The sequence below is a fragment of the Halichoerus grypus genome, chromosome 14 (assembly GCF_964656455.1).
Source record: "Halichoerus grypus chromosome 14, mHalGry1.hap1.1, whole genome shotgun sequence".
Lineage (NCBI taxonomy): Eukaryota > Metazoa > Chordata > Mammalia > Carnivora > Phocidae > Halichoerus > Halichoerus grypus.
In genome coordinates this window covers 45,613,333-45,635,916 of record NC_135725.1, presented here as the reverse complement: position 1 = coordinate 45,635,916, position 22,584 = coordinate 45,613,333, and the positions used below count along the sequence as shown (strand labels likewise).

General features: G+C 37.1%; 1 protein-coding gene across 5 annotated transcripts in view; it reads right to left on the bottom strand.

Annotated features, from left to right (window-relative positions):
• The window catches only part of DENND4C (DENN domain containing 4C), a 133,072-nt gene that overhangs the window by 36,243 nt on the left and 74,245 nt on the right, over positions 1 to 22,584 (bottom strand). For 4 of the 5 annotated variants that reach the window (XR_013443625.1, XM_078061277.1, XM_078061275.1 and 1 more), the window contains 9 exons: positions 21,739 to 21,884; positions 20,387 to 20,422; positions 20,176 to 20,306; positions 17,963 to 18,095; positions 14,883 to 15,089; positions 8,883 to 9,011; positions 8,548 to 8,692; positions 2,533 to 2,649; positions 1,389 to 1,532 (listed from right to left, as the gene is read on the bottom strand). Coding sequence is in view for 4 of the 5 variants with exons in the window: in XM_078061277.1 (XP_077917403.1) it covers positions 1,389 to 1,532; positions 2,533 to 2,649; positions 8,548 to 8,692; positions 8,883 to 9,011; positions 14,883 to 15,089; positions 17,963 to 18,095; positions 20,176 to 20,306; positions 20,387 to 20,422; positions 21,739 to 21,884 (1,188 nt within the window). In the remaining variant the exon portion in view is untranslated. Of the gene's footprint in view, positions 1 to 1,388; positions 1,533 to 2,532; positions 2,650 to 8,126; positions 8,274 to 8,547; positions 8,693 to 8,882; positions 9,012 to 14,882; positions 15,090 to 17,962; positions 18,096 to 20,175; positions 20,307 to 20,386; positions 20,423 to 21,738; positions 21,885 to 22,584 lie in introns of all 5 variants that reach the window. The other variant, XM_036091726.2, reaches the window with a different exon arrangement.

The window sequence follows — 22,584 nt, the reverse complement described above, 5'->3', positions numbered from 1 at the left end:
AAAAAAGGGCAAAAGACACAGGCCAATCTCTTTATCCTTTGAAATCACAAACTTAGATGCATGTCTGAAGGGTACTTGGGAGGCCTAAAACACAACTGAAAGGAGTAAACTCAAATTCAAGGGAGTGACACACAAAAGAGTTATTCATTATAAATATTTAATCACAAATAAGTGGCTCCGGGTGCCTATAAAAACTGGCCAAATTAAAGACGCACTGGTAGGGCGCCTGGGTGGCTCAGTTGGTTAAGCAACTGCCTTCGGCTCAGGTCATGATCCTGGAGTCCCTGGATCGAGTCCCGCATCGGGCCCCCTGCTTGGCGGGGGGTCTGCTTCTCCCTCTGACCCTCCCCCCTCTCATGTGTTCTCTCTCATTCTCTCGCTCTCAAATAAATAAATAAAATCTTTAAAAAAAATAAATAAATAAAAAATAAAGACGCACTGGTATTTTTCTGCAGTACAGCATAGTGGTATGAATCTTTTCCTTCCACTGCCTTTCCATTGCCACACAAAAGCCCCCCTGGAATTCAGTAACATCAGTGCCTCTCTGTCCTTTATGAGTATGGGAGGCCCTCTCTCATTATCTACCCTGAGAAAGATGGACCAAACTGAGAAGAGGCACTACAACAAGCAAAGGTATTCCCAGGAACAATTAAGCACAATAAATACCCCTCCTTTGAAACACTAAATATGTTAAATAACAACTTCTTTTTTTTTTTTAAGATTTTATTTGTTTATTTCAGAGAGAGAGAGAGTGAGAAAGAGCGCACAAGAGAGGGGGGAGGGTCAGAGGGAGAAGTAGGCTCCCTGTGGAGCAGGGAGACCGATGTGGGGCTCCATCCCAGGACCCTGAGATCATGACCTGAGCCAAAGGCAGACACTTAACCCACTGAGCCACCTAGGCGCCCTTAAATAACTTCTTAACCCACGTATAGGATTCAAACTTCTGGCTCTTTAGCCTGTTCATCACAGTTAAGTCATCAATTTAATGTCATTAAAAACTATTTTAACTTGGGGGCGCCTGGGTGGCTCGTTAAGCATCTGCCTTTGGCTCAGGTCATGATCCCAGCATCCTGGGATCGAGTCCCACATCGGGCTCCCTGCTAGGCAGAAAGCCTGCTTTTCCCTCTCCTGCTCCCCCGCTTGTGTTCCTGCTCTCGCTGTCTCTCTCTCTGTCAAATAAATAAATAAACTCTTTAAAAAAAAAACCAAAAAACTATTTTAACTTGGGCGCCTGGGTGGCTCAGTCATCAAGTGGGAAGCCTGCTTCTCCCTCTCCCACTCCCCCTGCTTGTGTTCCCTCTCTCTGTCGAAAAATAAATAAAATCTTTCAATAAATAAATACAAACAAACAATTTTAACCATTTAGCCATCAGTATGTGAAGACTCACCTGTGCTGCTCCTCCTGCCACCGAGGTCAAACACGCCAGATGAAACTTTCACAATACTGCTGCCCCATGTGGGGGGCTCAGTAGGACTCTGGGGCTCGGCACTAGGCTGTGGTTTTGCCACAACAGCAGAGACATCACACACCTCTGAGGAAAAAATATTTGGATGTTATTCCTACTTTTACTAAAATTGAACAGAAACCATATATTGATTTTTATACTTTTTAAAATATTTTTTCCCCAAGTGGGAGTGAACACATCACTATTTTACTACTAATTTATTGTGTCTCATTTACTTTATGCCATAAATGTTGCCAGTATTGACGGAAATAAATGCTTTATTTTAGCATCAATAATCCTGACTTGAGCATTCCTGAGAATAAATTAAAGGTTTTGGCCTCCAGTTATACTCCCATCACTTATAAAGTAGGAGAGAGGCTTGCTTCTGCTAACTCTGGAGCATAAATTAAGTGACATTATTAAAGAAAAGTGTACTTTTGTGTAAAAGGATAGGAAGAACATCTTATTACCATAAAGCCAGAATATTCCTCCACATTTCCATAAAATGATTACTATAAATCATATCTACCTCAATGAGTCCCATTAAAAAAAACAAACCCACAGGAAAACCAGAGACACTGTATCTAATCTACCAATGAAAAATACATACTTAAATATATGAAGGACTTCTAGTGAAAGAGCATTTTAAAATAAAACAAGCACTGGAACACAAGTTTGATGACTCAAAGTTTAGTCCTGGTTCCATCACAAAATAGCTCTTTGCTTTTAGCAAATGAATACCTCAGTGGATTGCAGTGTCCTACAAAATTGAGGGCTGACCTCTTGCCTCTAAAGATCTCTTACCTTCTAAAATTCAGAAACTACTCATTCTCTCTATATACCACACTACATAGTATCTTATAAGCCCAGACCTTACATTTCCTTCTAGAAATTATCATCAGAATTACCAAATCAGACTTAATCAGTACAGGGGTGCCTGGCTCATCCAGAAGAGCATTCGACTCTTGATCTTGGGGCCGTGAGTTCGAGCCCCATGTTTGGCGTAGAGATTATTAAAAAATTATAAACTTAAAAAGAATTAATACAGTATTTTTCTAAGTAAAGCAAGTAAATACCAGTACTTAACCTTCTGTTTGCACTTTAGTTATCACTTCTCTTGCTGCTTGTTCTTCAGGCACATGAATGTCTGCATCATCCTTTATAAGTTCATCCTTAGATCCATAGCCTTGGTCAGACTGACCACCTGTTGAAAAAGAATGCAGGCTTACAGGTGAATGTTTTCATATATTCATAGTCTAGCTATAAATGTCAGAAGAAAATTCCATTGATTTATACAATTAAGCTTACAGAAAAGGAAGACAAGAAAGCTCACAAAGCACACGGAACATGGTAAACAAATGACAAGAAGCGAAGAACAGTAACAACGGGAACATCAAAGACTAAAAACTTTGGAGTACTGAACCTTAGTTTCCTCATCCGCAAATTATAATAGATTTGGACAAGATGTTCTGAAAAGTTTCTTTTGGAGTATATCTACAGAATGCTACCTTTTGTGAAAGAAAGGAGGAAATAAAACAAGCATATATCTGTTTACTTTTGCAAAAAGAAATGAAAAAATAAAACAATAAAACTGGTTAACTACAAGGGGTGGGGGGAAATAGGATGGAAGGGATAAAGAGAGAGGAAATTTTTCTAAATATGGCTTATTGTATTGCTTTTATTTTTGGAAATACATCAATTTCTACACATTCAAAAAAATTAAATCAAAACTGGGAAGAGGGTCATGACTAAAACTGAATGCAAAAAGAAACAAATGGGACCAACTGCATTTCACATGAATAACCATATTGAAAGGATGGGGGAACAGGGAGAGGGGGAGAGGACTAATCCAAGAAACTTTTCAACACATTATAAGCCTGGGAGGGGGGGGTGGGGGGGTCGTAATAGACAAATCCTGAACTCCTTAAAAAGCTTGTTTCTCCCAGAGTAACAGATGTAGCAATTCTGAAATTATTTTATATATACTGCAGGACTGAGCAAATGAGTAAACATAATGATGGATATTGGGAGCCAAGATACTTACTGTGGAAGAAGAGAGATTTTTAAAAAATGAAATGAAGGAAGACAAAGAAAAACCTGTAGGGTTGATTTGAAAATGGAAATATTTCTAGGGCACCTGGGTGGCTCAGTTGGTTAAGCGTCCGACTCTTGGTTTTGGCTCAGGTCATGATCTCAGGTCATGAGATCAAGCCCTGTGTTGAGCTCCACACCCATCAGGGAGTCTGCTTGAGATTCTCTCTCCCTCTGCCCCTCCCCACCCTCAAATAAATAAATAAAGCTTAAAAAAAATGGAGGTATTTCTAAAACACATACTTCTTTTTTTTCCCCCTCATATATACATATTTTCCAGCTCTGCTGAAAAATTCTAGAAGCAGTAATACCCTGTAGCGTAAGCATACCGAGAGCCCAGATCTTGGCTTCTAGAATCTACTGTCCATTGAAAGGAACCTGGGATCCTTGAAGAAATGGCTGATTTCAGATCTCAGGGAGGAAAGCTACAAGAATGAGACAGGAACATTTTGTTGTACTAAAAGGAACTGTTCAAAAACAATAATCAGGGTATGTCTTCGTAAAATGATTAAACCAAAAAACATAGAATACCATCCTATAAATGTGGATGGAGGATAGAGTTGGCAAAATCACTTTTTTTTTTTTTTTTAAGATTTATTTATTTGAGAGAGAGAGAGTGCGAGTACAGGGGGAGGGGCAGAGGGAGAGGGAGAATCTCAAGCAGACTCCATGCTGAGCACAGAGCCCAACACAGGACTTAATCTCACAACCCTGAGATCAGGACATGAGCAGAAATCAGAGTCAGACGCTTAACCAACTGAGCCACCCAGGCGCCCCAATATCACTACTTTATAGTAAAGACTGGTTAAGGCAAGAATCATCAATGGATGCTAAATTTAAAAGAGAAAGTGGGATGAGAAAGAGGGTATTACTGCATAGTCTCAGGGTCTCCTCACAGTAGGGGCGGTAATGATAACGAGAAGCCAAATACTAAGACCAGGTGATCAAAATTAGTACCAGCAATGAGAGGCAGACAGACACTGTCGTGGGGGTGTGACAGTCACTTTTGTAGTAGAGCCATCGATGTACACTCAATCTAATCACAAGGAAACAAGCAAACATCAGACAAACTCAAACTAAGGAACATTCCACAAAATAACTGGAATGAATTCTTCAAAAAGGCTGCGGTCATGAAAGACAAAGAAAGGGTAAGGAACTGTGCCAGGTTAAAGGAGACCAAAGGAGAGGGCGCTGGAGTCCCACAAAGGACATTACAGCAACTGACAAAACTGGAGTGTAGACTACAGATTAAAGTAGTATATCCATATTTTCCTGAATTTGGTTAACTATACTATGGTTTTATCAGAGAAAAATACCACTGAAGTATTAAAAGGTAAAAGGGCAAGATGTATGCAACCTGCTGTCACACGATTCAGAAAAATAATGTGTATATGTGTGTACAGAAACAAAACGATAAAGCAAATGTGGCAAACTAAAAGAGTGAATCTAGATAGACATTATTCAAGTGTTCTCTGTACTATACTTGCACCATTTTCGTAAGTTTGAAATAATTTCAAAATAAAGTTTTAAACAAGTCTATTTGACTTTCGAGTTCTATCATTTAAAACGGAAACGAAGACTGAGGACTAAACGAGGCCTACCTGAAACTAAGTTCCTAGAGAATCCTTACAGAGGATGTCTATGAAACATGAAACAGGAACACACGGTTGACCCTCGAACACTGCTCCTCCCACCCCGCACAATCGAAAATCCAGGCATAACTCTTCACTCCCCAAAACCTGACTGGCAGCCTTACCAATAACAAACAGTCGATTAACACATACCTTGTATTCTATATATTATATACTGTATTCTTGGGGCGCCTGGGTGGCTCAGTTGGTTAAACGACTGCCTTCGGCTCAGGTCATGATCCTGGAATCCCGGGATCGAGCCCCACATCGGGCTCCCTGCTCAGCAGGGGGTCTGCTTCTCCCCCGACCCTCCCCCCCCTCATGTTCTCTCTCTCATTCTCTCTCTCTCAAATAAATAAATAAAATCTTTAAAAAAAAAAATACTGTATTCTTACAGTAAAGGAAGCTAGAGAAAAGAAAATGTTATTAAAAAATCATCAAGTGGGGTGCCTGGGTGGCTCAGTCGTTAAGTGTCTGCCTTCGGCTCAGGTCATGATCCCAGGGTCCTGGGATCGAGCCCCACATCGGGCTCCCTGCTCCTCAGGAAGCCTGCTTCTCCCTCTCCCACTCCCCCTGCTTGTGTTCCCTCTCTCGCTGTGTCTCTCTCTGTCAAATAAATAAAATCTTAAAAAAAAAAAAGTCATCAAGTATTGTAGTAGTGTTGTATGGTGACAGATGGTCGCTACACTGTGGTGAGCACAGCATAAGGCATAGAGAAGTTGAATCACTATGCTATAGACCTGAAACTAATGTAACATCACGTATAAACCATACTCAAATTTAAATTTTTTTTTAAAACGGGGGAAAACGAAAATCATAAGGAAGAGGAAATACATTTACATACTGTATTTATTGAAAAAACATGGCGTGGAAGTGGACCTGGGCCATTCAAACCCATGTTGTTCAAGAGTTAACTGTAGTGCCTTCTCCCTTCTGCTGCGTGTTATACTGCCACTCAAACTCTGGGTTTGCAATATAAGAAAAAAACTAAACTTCTTTATATACCCCTCGTTAGAATGATTAATTTGCCAGTTTTTAATTGCCCCCTCAGAAAGTCTGGTAAGGCATGATGCTGCCATGAAATGGACACAAAGTCTGGGGACTAAGCCAACTGATTAAACCAAGGTATGCCCCCCAACAAGCTAAGTGACCCCGTATCAGGTACCAAGTGGAAAGATTCTACAAGAGAATCCTTAAAGAAACAGCAACCTAAGCACCTGGGTTGGAAGTCTCCAAAAGTATCAAATGACGTCACCAGAAACTCTACAAGACCCATAATCACTGTAAATTCAGCACTGGGGCTTCAGCCATTTGAAACGTAACTTTAAAGATATGTATGTATGGAAAAGGGATCTGAAGTTCCTTCCCCAACTACTGGAATCTTTATGCCAATTACCCAGAATTACTAGGAGACTGTTTTTTTCATTAAAGGAGATAAGCTTAGAAGAGTAAGGACAGGATTTATCTATTACTATTTTAAAAATTATAATTATTCTGGTGAAATGGTTTCATATCACAAAATTTTTCTCTTTTTTTCATAAATGAAATCCATTTCTTCTTACAAGTTTTAGGAACAAATACAGGAAGAAATAAAATAAGGCAACTTTAAAATCAAAGTCATATAAAAATTCCTACTGCTGAAAGAAAGTTAACTTACAAACAGGATTGTAACTTATAGCTCTATGTTAACTTTCAATGATTTATACATGGTTCTGTAATTCTGGGGTAATTTTTAGCACAAGAACTTAGCAGATCAGTTTTAGCAAGCAAAACCATCTCAACAGCTGGAACACTGAAATCTTTAATCCCCATAAAACTACTGGATACAATGATGCTACAAACAAACCCCAATGGAAGAATTATAGCAAGGCACAGTGTATTTTCAAATAAGATAACAAATATGCTTTGCAAAATGATAGTGAAATGTTAGCTGGATATTTTCAGTGGTACATATATGATTACACTTATCTGAAGAAGAAAAAGTCAAGAAAACTGAAACTGTTTTCCACCTGTAACAATACTTCAAACACAACAAAAGGTCTCTCCCCCACCCTTGCATGTCAGCAAAATTTAACCTAATAAATGGGAAATTACCTGAAGTGGTTAACATTCAAGGGTAGAATTAATGCACACGTGTATCCATAGCTTCACGTCATACAAGTCTGTCTGCACCCCACACCATGACAGCCAAGGACAAATGCAGCACCAAGAAACAGCACAGAGCAAAAAGCAGAGCAACAAAGAGCAGAAAAAAGGAAACTTCAGTCATTGAGACAAGTTCATCAGATGAAACACAGGAATTAGACTTAGGATTCTTTTTAAAGAAAAGCTTGAGATATTAACAATAACAACAACAAAAAAAGAAAAACAACACAAAAAGAAGGATGTGCAACACACATATATTTGCTCAATGTGCTACTCGAATTACGCGTATTTCTAACTTCAGAGGACAGAGGGTAAGCCCGTAGCTTTGTATGTAAAAGTCACTTCCGAAGTTCCTCAGATTTTAAAAAAGTGTCACTTAAAATAATGACTATGCAAAGAGCATACTCTTTCTCATGGTATGTGACTTATTTTCTTCCTGCTTTAATATTCATAATCTCAATTTTTTTTACTATTTTCCACTTAATGAAAAAAAGATCTGCAAGTTGTATCACTACATTCAAGTTCCTCAGTTTATCATTCCTACAGTTATTTCATATACTTTCACAAATTAATGATGAACCAAATACAAAGGAGCACCATGCTAGAGCCTTTTGCACAGCACTCCAGAGTTAATTTTATATATTTTAGGAAATAAAAAGAAGGGATCTGCAACCGGAGGTGTAATTTCTTCCCTTATTTATATAAAGTACTCATTGCACAAACTCTTAAGAAAAAGGAAGGTAAAAGCTTTTTAAAAAGGGAAAGACTTAACAAGAGAGTAAGTGAAGGGTTAGTAAAATCCAGATTTTAGTACCTGGTCTAAAGTGATTATCAGTGGAATCAAGCCTGACTGAATCTCTGACGAAGACTGTGTGCCCCCCATTGTTAGCATCATTAGAACTACCCACGCTACCGTGGCTCACCACATCCCCATCACTGCCACCCGTGGCATTCTGAGGAGCTAAAGGTAAGGACAACAGCAGGTCAGTAACTCATGCACTAATCATCTCTGAAACTAAACACGAATGCCTCACAATTCATTTATAGTTGCAGAACATTTCTAAGTCTGTGGGGGGAAAATAATCTGGGACTAACGTAATCTCTATCTTTAGTTGTATATGAAAATATCAACCAGAATTTCATTTATGTTTTCTACTTCATACAATTAAACACTCGCATGCCTATATAAAGCTTATGGTTCAGCAAGAGGGTATCTTTCCAACCACATGTATTACCTGATATTGAGGAGACCTGTGACTTTTGCACGGTCTTTTTAAGCGGCTGCCTAAACTGTGCCAAGCCACGTACCACATTCCGTACCTTCGTCCATAAGAAGATACCACTGCGGGTACTGCTAGGCCATGGGCTCTCCAAAACTACCTACCGGTAAAATAATGGTTAAAAATAATGATTACAAGCAATACTTGATTTTTTAAAGAAATACATACATACACAATACATACATAACTACAGCTCAAAACTCTAAAAGAAGTTTCATGAATAATAAAAGGTACAAAAATATGTCCATCTTAATAAGCAACATAGGTTGTCCAATGTCAATCCCACTTACCTTATTATAATAACCGTAAGTAATAGCATTTGGCTTTATCTTAGCAGTTTTCATTTCAAATAAGACTCTCACTGCCAAAACAGGATGACCCCAAAGTCCACAGAGCTGCATGACTACTCGATAGCACACCTAACAAAAAATAACATCAAAGCAGTAGTTAATTAGTCTATGACCTGTAGACGTTTTTTAATTATTCAGTTCTTCTACTCAAAGTCATTAAGCACTATTTTATCCTTTATTCTGAGTCTTGGTACATTATTTTAAAAACCTATTCATTAATGAAAATACCAGCCTTAACTATATCACGTAAGACCTATGTGCATGTGTGCCATTTGTTTCAGCAACTAAGTTTACACAAAGAGAATGACTATTATTCCCCGTAATTTGAGAAGGAATTCATTTTTTAAATCTAATATGATTAAAATAACTTTCTCCCAAATCATGTTCTATATTCTGTGCCAAAGGAATTAAAGACATCTCCAGGATGCCTATGTAACAAAGATCTTGTAAACCCATGTCTTAGAAAAGTATGAGAAGAAACTTTAGGGGCGCCTGAGTGGCTCATTCGGCTAAGCGTCTTCTTCGGCTTACGGAGTCCTGGGATCGAGCCCCAAGTCAGGCTCCCTGCTCAGTGGGGAGCCTGCTTCTCTCTCTCCCTCTGCCCCTCCCCCTGCTTGTGCTCGCCCTCTCTCTCAAATAAATAAAAAATCTTAGAAAAAAAAAAAAAAGAGGGGAGAAAAGATGGCAGAGGAGTAGGGGACCCTATTCCAACCGGTCCCCGGAATTGCTGGCTATCTACCAGACCACTCTGAACACCCACGAAATCAGCCTGAGATGTAAGAAGATAGATCTGGATCTCTACAAACAGAGTATCGCGGGCGGTTGGTTTCGAGGTACGAAGCGGGGAGCCCTGATTCCGCAGGCAGATATCAGAGGATAAACCACATTGAGATACCACCTTACACCCAGTTAGAATGGCAAAAATGGAGAGGGCAAGAAACAAATGTTGGAGAGGTTATGGGGAAAGGGGTTCCTCTTACACTGTTGGTGGGAATGCAAGTTGGTACAGCCACTTTGGAAAACAGTGTGGAGGTGCCTCAAAAAATTAAACACAGAGCTATCCTATGACCCAGCAATTGCACTCCTGGGTATTTACCCCAAAGACACAGATGTAGTGAAAAGAAAGGCCATATGTACCCCAATGTTCATAGCAGCAATGTCCACAATAGCCAAACTGTGGAAAGAGCCGAGATGCTCTTCAACAGATGAATGGATAAAGAAGTTGTGGTCCATATATACAATGGAATATTACTTGGCCATCAGAAAGGATGAATACCCAACTTTTACATCAACATGGATGGGACTGGAGGAGATTATGCTAAGCGAAATAAGTGAAGCAGAGAAAGTCAATTATCATATGGTTTCACTTATTTGTGGAACATAAGGAATAGCATGGAGGACATCAGGAAAAGGAAGGGAAAAAATGAAGGGGGGGATATCAGAGGAAGAGACGAACCATGAGAGACTATGGACTCTGAGAAACAAACTGAGGGTTTTAGAGGGAAGGGTGTGGGGGGATGGGTTAGCCCGGTGATGGGTATTAAGGAGGGCACGTACTGCATGGAGCACTGGGTGTTATAAGAAAGCAATGAATCGTGGATCACCACATCAAAAACTAATGATGTATTGTATGGTGATTAACATAACATAGTAAAATAAAATTTAAAAAAATAAATAAAAATTTAAAAAATAGTTATGGGGAAAAAAAGAAACTTTAAAATATTATTATTAGCAAAGGCTTTTCTGAGAATATGTGTTTACTGAGGAGGGCTAGATTTGATCACAAGAGGACAAGTGAAGTTAGAAGATGGAGTTAGAATCTCACACATTAGAAGACTATAGTAGAAATCATGGAGAATAAATGGGTATCTCACGGGCTCCCAGCAAAGAGGTGAGCCAGCTAGCAGGAGCAGTGATGGTACGGCCACAGACTCGCTTACAGCTTAGTCTGAATAAGGAAATACACAGACAGAAGATACTCTTCTTGGGTCTTGTAAAATGTGCTCTGTTTATGACAGAGTTGGTTAACAAAAAGGTATTTTTTTTTTTAAGATTTTATTTATTTATTTGAGAGAGAGAATGAGATAGAGAGAGAGAGCATGAGAAGGGGGAGGATCAGAGGGAGAAGCAGACTCCCCGCTGAGCAGAGAGCCCGATGTGGGACTCGATCCTGGGACCCTGGGACCATGACCTGAGCTGAAGGCAGTGGCTTAACCAACTGAGCCACCCAGGCGCCCAACAAAAAGGTATTGTAAAGCCAAGTTGCTCTCAACTAAAGGGGAAAGTAAAAAGATTTCAGAAAGGATATTTTAGTCAAGAGAACAGAAGAAATGAAATAGAAAAAGAGACATGAAAAGGCCGAGGGTCATAAGATGAATACTTGGAAGCCAGAAATGGAGAATGTAATTTAGAAACAGGAGGTCAGAAACTGAGAGCAACTCTGTAAGTGACTACATGAATCAGGGACAACTGAGGGAACCAGCTAAGATGTGTGAAGGGATGAAAGAGAATGTGGCACACGAGGGTTCTTCAAATATCTGAAGAGTTGTCACATCAAAGAGGGAGTAAACAGTCTGTACAATTCCAAAAAAGCTCTAGAGAGGTAGGAACTGAGCTCAAGCAGAAACACACTTCCTAGAACATCAGACTCCATTCAAGCATGGGGAAGATCTCATATGCTACGGACTTGCTACAGAGGATCTCAGCTTTAGGCTCAAGTTGTACTCAAGTATCTTCAAATCCTATCAACCCTTAAGATTCTGTGGGCCATAAAGAAGTAACTCACTTTCTATGTCAAATTGGGATTAATCTGAATTTTCTAAAAGCATTCTAGGCAACGAATTTATTCTGAAGTCTGCAAAGTGCTCCCCAACCTCCCAGTTTTACCTGTATAAGGGCCAGTCGCCAAACTAAAGAAATAGTAATAATGCCAAAGATGTAATTTTTCAATTGCAGTATTTTGTTGCCTGCAACATATCTTTTGGATATCTGTGGTAGATAAAGGATGTCCACTCACGCTTTGCTACTCCTTCCACTGGGTCTATGTCCCTCCCCCTGAACTGAGAGAGAAGGGCGTCTGAGACTGCATTACCAATAGAATTTGACTAAAGAGACACTGTACTAGTTTCCTGGCTTAAGCCTTAAGAAACTGCCAGTTTCCACTTCCTCTCCCTTGAAACAAAGCCCTAAGCTATCATGGACAAAGCCCAAGTACCACAGAGAGAGGTCCTGAGCCTACATGGAGGAAGAGGGGCCCACCTGAGCCCAGCATTACGCTCCCCCTTGCCAAGGTACCTGGTTGGCATTGGAGTTAAGCTATCTTGGGCCCACCAGACCAGATCAGCTAGCAACGATTATGACCAACTGATTCCAGTTAATGCAATGTGGAGCTGAAAAATCACCCAGAATCCTTCCTGGGTTCTCAGCAAATAAAGGCCAGATTTAATAAAATCGTTGTCTTAAGCCACTAAGTTCTGGGGTGGTTTGTTACTCAGCAATGTACAACAATATCACATGAACAGACTGATAAAAAAATGTAGGAATAAGTTTGACACAAATATTTCATTTTCATTAAAAATTCAGTTAAGCAGTATTAAAAACAAAATGCATTATGCATTTTAACTTTAGTCTATGTGGCATATGCTATTTCTGGGTCTTTGAAGAGTTTTATCTTAAAATCTAGGTTATTACACCTTTTACATAACATGCAGAACAAAGAGCTGTCAAATTAGAACATTAAGCATATGAATGAGACAGTAGGTTCTAATGAAACAGACCTAAAAATCAAGACCACTTACTTATTAGGCAGTCTTACGTGTGTGTCATTTCATCTAAGTTTCAAATTATTTTCTTTGTAAAATGTAGCTAATATATAAACTGCCTCACAGACTTGCTGGAAATACCAAAGGAAAGAATGTACATGAAAATACTGTGAAAACTTTAATATGCTACTCTCTATATAATCAATAAACAGATAAAATGCACAAAATACACTTAGAAAATAATGCATTCTTAAGTTTTAAAATAAACATTTCTATCTTCCAGTTGTGGAGATGTAATGACTTCAGGAGACTAAAAATCTGTCAAAATAACTTGTTAGAAGTAGGAATACAACAAATTAAGCTCCAAATTTAAGCTTTCTATCACAGTGTTTGTTGGGGAAATAGTCTAAAAAATTTTTTTAGCTTACTAGTCATAACTGCTGTATGTTAGAAATGAGAGAATGTAATTCCCTGTACCAAAGACTACCCCTGAACTTTAATACCTAGAGAGGAAAATACTTTTCAGGATTTATGATATGTACTATGAACTTATAACTTATCAAACAAACTTAATCAAGTACTGTGCTTTGAATTTAGAGTACGGTAACATAATTCATACAGCATACTTTCCAACACTTTAAAAATACCTTCACAGAGCATACTTTAAAACACTTTAAAAGTATTTTATCCCTTTCACAAGTTAAAACACATCTTAAAACACATCTCAGATAGAAAACTGTATTAGAACTAATTTTTTAAAACACTAAAATGCATAAGGTACGAAACACTGATTCTGATCAAGTACTTTTAATTTCCAAATAGTTTTATAAACATTGGATGAGAGAAAAAATGTAATCAAATATGAGAATGGATATTTATTTTAGTACTTGTTTTATAATTTTATTTTTATTTTTAAAGCTTTTATAACATACAGTTAATACTTAGAGAAAATCAGTTTTAGTATACCCACAAGCATTATCAAATCTTCATATTATACATGCTATATTCAAGATCTTTTTTTAAGAAAAAAATATATAATTACTGCTGAAGCCTATAATGCGCCCCTCTTCAAACCCATTTCTCTTCTATCCCTGTGTTCTTTCCCCTCAGATACCCATTACTCAGTTTTTATTTCAATTTCATTTTAAATTCTAATCTGATTCTAAAGATCATTTATAGTTATTTTAACACCAAAAGTTATTTTTAAGAGGGAAAACTAGCCAAGAAAAAGGCTAAATAAGTGATTCAGTTTCCTCAACCATTAACTGGATAGTATCACTACAGATCTCTTAGGATGGCTCTAAAGCTTAAGGGAGAGTGACTGTAACACCTTAGCATAGCCAGGTACTATTCTAGCACACTGTACATTAACTGATTTAGCCCTCAAGTTAACCTTATAAAGATGGTACCCACTATAATTATCTACGTCAGTGGGGCAATGTGTGTAGACATTTCTGAATGCCATGTAGAAGGGGGACTGCTGCTGGCATCTAGTGTACAGAAACCAGAGATGCTGCTAAACATACTACAAGGTACAGGACAGGCCCACAATAAATAATTATGTGGGCCAAAATGCCAATAGTGCCAAGGTTGAGAAGTCTGGATCTACATTTTCAGATACATAATCTGAGACACAGGCAGGTTATATAACTCACCCTAGAACAAAGGGCCTAAGTGGAGAGCCACTTACTAATAGCCTATTCCCCATTTGCTTCATAATAAAGTTATACTAAGAATAAAATGAAGTAGGGGCACCGGGATGGTTCAGTTGGTTAAGCATCCAACTCCTGATTTCAGCTCAGGTCACAATCTTACAGTTGTGAGATGGAGCTGGGTGTGGAGCCTGCTTAAGATTCTCTCTCTCCCTCTCCCTCTGCCCCTCCCCACTCTCTCCCTCTCTTAAAAAATAAAAAGAATAAAATGAAGTCAATATTATTTTCTATTTATCAAGTGCAAACTATCTGACCTAAGGCAGTCTCTGCTTCATTCCAAAGCAGTAATTTTTAAATAAATATATTTAAAAACAAACCGTAAGTATTAGCTCCATGGAATAGAGTAATATTTAACCTTTCCTGCTTAATGAAAATACTTGAGAACACTTTAAAGCAACTGAGACCTAAATTCACTTAAAAATACAAAAATAAAATTTATCCTAGTAATGATAATTTGTTATACTTGCCTCATCTAGTGGATCCACATCTGTTTTCCTCATCTTAATGAGTACATCATATGCCTGCTGAAGTGCTCTGACCTTAGGGTGAGAAACTCTAACATAGGCTGGGAGACAAATAAACCATAAGCTGTAACAATGACTGAACAGACACTTGGCCCATTGTGGTGGATTTGTGTAACATCTCTTCGCCAACTTATGAGCTGTTTTTATCTCCTAGAAAGAGAATAAATAAAACATTATGGTATTTGGGACACTTGGCTAGCTCAGTTGGTAGAGCATGCAACTCTTGATCTCTGGTTCGAGAGTTCAAGCCCCACACTGGGAGTAGAGATTACTTACAAAAAGAAAATTAAGGAAAAAAACATGGTATTTATTAAAATCCATTAGGGTGGGGATAAAAGTGAGAAGGAAAAGAGAGGAATGTAATGTAAAATTTGACTCTAAATTAAACATTTCACAGTTTTACTTTCATGACTGGCTTCCTACTTAGTGCCATGTGATGCCCTCAACATTCACCTACAGAAGCACTTTATCTTGCTCTGTAACTTTACTGGCAAGCACATGTTTCCTAATAGACTAGAAATCCCTTAGAAGTGGTGATCAGGGGCGCCTGGGTGGCTCAGTCGTTAAGCATCTGCCTTCGGCTCAGGTCATGATCCCGGGGTCCTGGGATCGAGCCCCGCATCAGGCTCCCTGCTCGGCAGGAGGCCTGCTTCTCCCTCTCCCACTCCCCCTGCTTGTGTTCCCTATCTCTCTGTCTCTCTCTCTGTCAAATAAATAAATAAAATCTTAAAAAAAAAAAAAAACTAAAAAAAAACTTCCTTTAAAAAAAAGAAGTGGGGATCATTCGTATTTATATAATATGATGGCTAATTAGTTACCCTTCACATAGAAGGCACTCATATGCTTGATGAATAAAAGGGTTTCAACCATTTAGAGCTTGTCAGTCCTTCAATGGCATTCTTGAAAAGTGATCGTCTTTCCACCTTTCTCCCTGCTGAAAATGTTTAAGATACCATACGTATTTCCTGCCAGGATGTCCAGTCTACCCTCCCTCACCACAGTCTTTAATTCTTTCACTGACTGACTCCTTAAAAAGACATATACCACTGTAGGCAACATAGTCTGATAAAGATCACAGACTTTCTTACCCAACAGACCGACAGTCACGTTTTCTACTTCCAATTTTCATTCTGATTTAGGTGGAAAAGAGTACATATCAAAACCACCTGCTGAGCTTTAATCAAACTATATATATACTCCCATGGGGTACCTGGGTGGTTCAATTGGTTGAGAACCCGGCTCAGGTCATGATGTCATCTGGGTTGTGAAATCAAGCCCCATGTCGGGCTCCGTGCTCAGCACAGGACCTGCTTGAGATTCTCCCTCTCCCTCTGCCCCTCCCCTGCTTGTGCGCACGTGCGTGCTCTCTCAGATAAATAACTCTTAAAAAAAAAAAAAAAAAAACTATATACTCCCAGAAGAAACCACAGAACCTTCCAGATATGTCAGACTACCATTGTGTACCTTGCACTAAAGATCCCTCTGCTGGGATGTGTTTTAAATAAAAATGTCCTGGCCCATTATGTTTTCTTATGAGCTCTATTTCCATTAGACTCAGAAGATATATTTGAAAATACAGTCCCTTGTTTTTCTAAGCTAGCCTGGGGGACAAAAATTCTGGTGTATGTAAGATGTAAAGATTTAGTAACCAAATTCTCCCATTATAAAAACTGGCTTTTATTAAGCTGGTAACAGCAAATACATATATGCTAATTTCCCTTCAGACACTGAGAGAAACGTGTACTATACGAAATTAAGGAACACTTCAGGTTACCTCTAGGTTTTGGGGGACTGTACACGAACTGTTAACACCTGAACTAAAAACTTCATTCTGAAATTTTCCATGTTTTATAGACCACAAATACATTAACAATATATGTACAAAAGGATGTTTCATTTTAACTCACACCTAACCATAGACCAACTCTTTATACCTAAATCAGACATACTATTAAAGCAAGATGTCTAACTTGTCCTAAATTAACTCCCTTTAAATGTAATATTTGGCATAAAGTATATTTACATTAACTGTGAGAGAAATGAAAATCGAAATCACAAAGAGATACCACTTCACACACACAAGGATGACTATCATCAAAAAGACAGATCATCACAAGAATTGACAGGGACATGGTACAACTGAACCTTCATGCACTGCTGGCAGGAATTTAAGATGGTATACCTATTTTGGAAACCAGTCTTGACAGTTCCTCCAAAGGTTAAACACAGAGATACCATATGACACAGCAATTCTACTTCTAGGCATTTACCCAACAGAAATGAAAACACACATCCACACAAACACTTGCACACAAATGTTCACAGCAGCACTATGCATAATAGCCAAAAGGTAGGAACCACTCACATGTACATGAATGAATGAATAAAATGTGGTATATATTCATACAATGGAATATTATTCAGCAATAAAAATAAATGAAGTATCGGCACATGCTGCAACATGGATGAACTTAAAAACATTATGCTGTGTGAAAGGAGCCAGTCACAAAAAGCCACTTATTGTATAATTCCATTTATGGAGTATTTATTATGAAACTCCTAGAACAGGCGAAACCACAGAGACAGAAAATAGATTAGTGGTTGCCTAGGGCTGTGGGGGATGGATGGGAGGGTTAACAAGTAAGAGGTGCAGGCTTTCTTTTTGGGGTAATGAAAATGTTCTAAAATTGACTGTGGTGGTGGTTGCACAACCCTGTGAATATACTAAAAGCACTGAGTATACTTTAAATGGGTGACTTGTATGGTATAGGAATTGTATCTCAATAAAGTTGTTTTTAAAAAAGTGTATTTGGTTCCCCAGGATTCTCTTACAACATAAACACAAGCATTCAAAAACTTCAGCCTCAATATCATAATAGAGTTGTAAGACATCTAGTTTACTTAATAACCATAGAGCATCTTCAAATGGTTGCCATGAGTGATAATACTAAACTATGAGCTGCATATCACATATACATATTTTACATTTTAAATTAACATGTATTAGATAAAGAATATCTGACCTGTTTAGTTCTCTTAGCCATGAGGGCTGGACTGTTTGCAATGCTATTCCCAGTAGGGTGTCTACTAAAACAAAGTTTCAACTCCTGTGGTCTGTCAAAAAGCTTAAGGTCCAGTCTTGGAAAGTATTTGTAACTAAAATAAAAAGCAAAAATAGAACTGCTGATTTAAAATTCATTAACTCTTCATATTATTACAGAATTTAGGTGAATATTTCTAAGTCTTAAATAGTACCCAATATTATTCCCCAAAATCCGGATATAGAAAAATAATGTTTTTCAAAACTGTAAGATGATGTAGTTACAAGATACACAGACTACCTACATGGAAACTTTGGCTTCCTCCCCACCCTCTAAGTTATTTTCACCCAATCCCTGGAAAACAGAAAATCCTGGTATCTTACTTAATAGAGGAATTAGTAACTTTCAACAGAAACCATGTGTTCAATAATAATTTATATTAAAAAGTAACATTTAGTATACTTTGTAATTTTGTTTTTCTTCATAAAAGTACCTTGCAGTGGTATTTAAGAGGAAAAAAAATAAATCCGTAAGATTTTTATTTTAGGGATATATCATAATTTCACCAGTCTTTATTGTTGGACATTTTTAGGTTATTTCTGAATTTTTGCAATTAAAGATCTGTGTATTTATATCTTCGTGAAACTTTTGCTTCATGTCTTAGGATAACGCCCAATAATAGAGTTTGCTATGGTCAATGTTTATCAAGAGAATGAAAATTATTATAGTCACTATCAAATTATTTCAAGAAAGGTTATACTTATATACACTCTATATAGTAGCATAACCTATTTTCAATCCAAAAGATTAAAAATGCTTCGACTCACCAATTTGGTTTGCATTTCTTTGAATACTAGAAAAATTTAATATATTTTCATATTATTAATTATTGGGATTTCTTCTTGGAAACTGCCTACTTACTGCCTTTGGCCAATTTTCTTCTGGGAGATATTGCCTTTCCCTATTTGATTTACCTTACACATGGATTCCAGTGTATAGAGATTAAACCAAAGTAAAAAAAACAAACTATAAAATGTGATCAAAATAGCACTTAATTAAGCCACTAAATTTCAGTATATACTCTTCATTCTTATGCAATCTAGGTGAGATAATATATTAATTCCATATTTTTGGAAGATAATTATTTTATACCCCCTTTGCCTCAGATATTCTTTTAGGAATGCAGCCTAAAAAAAAAAAAAACTATATGTATATACACAGGATATAGATAGCAAAGAACTGAAAAAAAAAAAATCCACAAGAGACTAGTTAAACAAATCACAATAAATGCATGCAATATGTTCATTCAAAATGATATGGCACAACAATATTTGTTAGCATGGAAAAATGTCCAGACCACTAAAGGCAGACACAGGTTACAAAGAGTATGTACAATATGAACTCATATTTGTTTTAATATAGTAAATGCAAATTTATGCACAAAAACAGGAAAGATAAACATACAGTTGTTAACAGACATTAAATATTGGTGCTTAGATGATGTGCTACTTTTCTTTTTTGGTTTGATTTTCTAAGTTTGTTAAACTGTGTATTATCATAATTATAACAACAAATAACAATCAAGTACATTTTAATTTCTTAAAAGGTTCCCATTCAAATTCTATTCTCCAAGTTTATTTTTTTTATTATTTTTATTTTATTTTAAATCCCAGTGTAGTTAACATACTGTGTTTGTATTAGGTTCAGGTGTACAATATATTCAACACTTCCATACATCACCTAGTGCTCATCATGGACAAGTACACTCCTTAATCCTCATCACCTATTTTAATAAATGATTCCTGGCGCTCTACTTTTAAGTTTTCCCTGGTATCTTACTAATGAGTAAGAATTTCAGTCTTTACATTGACAACAAAACCCCCAAACATAGGAGAAATCGCACAAAAGTAAGCTTATTCTTCTCCAGAAGTGAAATTTTTAAAGATTAAAATATGATTAAATGTTTAGGTGAACAGTGATCAACATCTGGCTTCCCTTCCAAAAAGGCTGTCCAATTTTTAAATTATAATATCTGGTAACATCTTTGTATAATATTCATCTTCATTAGTTCACCAAATTAATTTTGAAAATGACTTTCACAAATGACTAACATACGTATCTACTAATAATCACAAAAGATCAAAATAAATTATTAAAGCTGAATGCAAACAGCAATTTAAAAAAATTCCTGCTACCTGTACTTTGGTGACAGATCCTTTCCATCATCAGGAGATGGCTCTGGTGGCATTACGAATACAGTGTGCTCACTTTTCTGTGAATCATCTAGCTCTATCAATTTGGTATCTTCGGCTGAATCACAATCAACCTGAAAATAATTATTTTCTCCAATTAATCTGCATACAGGCAATATCTAGTTCTGAAATTTTAAAACTTAAGAAAAAATACCTTATCTGTTTTCTCTGTGCCTTTATCAGGAAACAACTAGAAACGAAGAAAAGAATTCTTGGTGAAAATGTCTACTGTGAATTTATTAGAGATGATCTTAAATTCTTATTTTAAAAACTATCCCTTTTTAATACTGGACAGACAGGAACACTTCACATATATTTTGGGGGCCCTACACTGTCAGGTTAACATATAATATTTTTCTTATGGCTATTAGGAGAGAAACAATTTATTTTAAATAGGTTTTTCATAAATGCTTCACAGGGAAAAAATGGCCAGTCACGAGGGGAATCTGGCTTCTCAAATCAAAAATCTCATTGTTATTAAAACCCTGCATTAGAAATTGATACTATCTAAGCTTCCCTCTAACTGGATGATGTCAGACTATCAATTTTATAAGTAACAAAAACGTTGAATAGTTTTAATCTTATCCCCGGAGTTCTAGATCACATTGGTAGAATGGGAGAAAATCATTCAAGTCCTCTAAGGAGACTACAAAAATTATGTCATAATATTCTACCTTTTTTAGATACAATCTCAGATTTTACATACTATGGCTTACTTATTAAACAAATCAGCCCCAAGATCCACTTAGCAAAAATAAAAAACTCTATTAAAAATGAGGGGAGGGGCACCTGGGTGGGTCAGTCATTAAGCGTCTGCCTTTGGCTCAGGTCATGATCCCAGGGTCCTGGGATCGAGCCCCGCATTGGGCTCCCTGCTCAGCCGGGAGTCTGCTTCTCCCTCTCCCACTCCCCCTGCTTGTGTTCCCTCTCTCGCTGTGTCTCTCTCTGTCAAATAAATAAAATCTTTAAAAAAAATTTTAAAAAGAGGGAAAAAAAATGTTGAGTCATCACTGTGAAGAATCAACTTAAACTTCCTTACAATGGGTAAGTAAAACTCTGATATTTAACATATTTCCAAATATGCTTCATTAAAACAAAAAATATATATTTGGCAAAAGTATTTGGAAAGACATTAAAACAAAAGAACAAAATGGCATATATTGATTATCTTGCAAAAACATACAATGTTTAAAATGCATAATTGAATAAAGAAAAACTAATAGAAGAAAAAAAACAAAACACAAGACTGCATTACCCATAAAACGAAACCTTTTTAATGAACTACTAAATCTAAATGAGATTCAAGAAAAATTAGCTATGTATGGTGGAAACTAGAATCACAAAGGAAAATTATTCGTATATTAAGCCTAGAATGAGACACTTGCACACACGCACACCCCTATACTGTCTCCCTCAGATCAGCTGGACTAATCATAATGATGATTATACAGGCAGCCAAACTGTTAAAGTTTTTCTTTAACACTTACATACAGGACAAACTTTTACCTTTTCTATGCAGTCATCAAAAAATGCCAATCCAGTATCTTTATCACTTACAAAACTACATTCTTCAATGAAACGAATAAAAATCTGTGTTTTGGATAAATGAGTGTAGAATTTTGTATAGGCACGATCTCGACTTTTTAAAAATCCTGAAGAAAACAAAATTACAATTAAATTCAAAACAAAGTAGAACTAAATGTTATATAAAATATTATCTTAAACCTGTACATATCTATATTATATTCTCTTAACATATATCCACATTTATAGAAGCTTTTAGTAACTATATTCTAGTAACCCATCACTTCTTCTGCCTGATTCAACCATAAAAAACTTAACTTATACCATTAACCTTTTCGCTGAAATCTGAACCTCCTATGAGGAACCTCTAGCCCTAAAATTCTCAAGTAGAAATTTCTCTTTTATATTCTGCATAGTCTTAAGTAAGAAGGGTCAATGTCCTTCCTCTGCAATGCCACTAGACAATTCCTGTATTGGCTTGTAAAAATCTCTGCTCAGCAACAGTTCAAGCATCTTGGTTATCCCACCCTTTCCCCTGCTAACTGTAGTCATCTACTGACTTCAGGGACACTCTCTCCTTCATTCACTGAAGACTAGGGCACGTAATTCCAAGTCTTCTCCTTTCCAACTCCTACCATTATCGTTCTTCAACATCCATAAGCGAAAACCATCCAACACTTTAACGAGTTCTTAAGGCCTTAAATTTCAATGATCTATGGTCCATCCCACCTCAGTCACCAACTTCTACACAGTCACACCCTGCCTGGCCCTTTCTTGTTGGCATTCAAAACAATTCTGCCTCCCAAATCTAATTTACATATATATTAC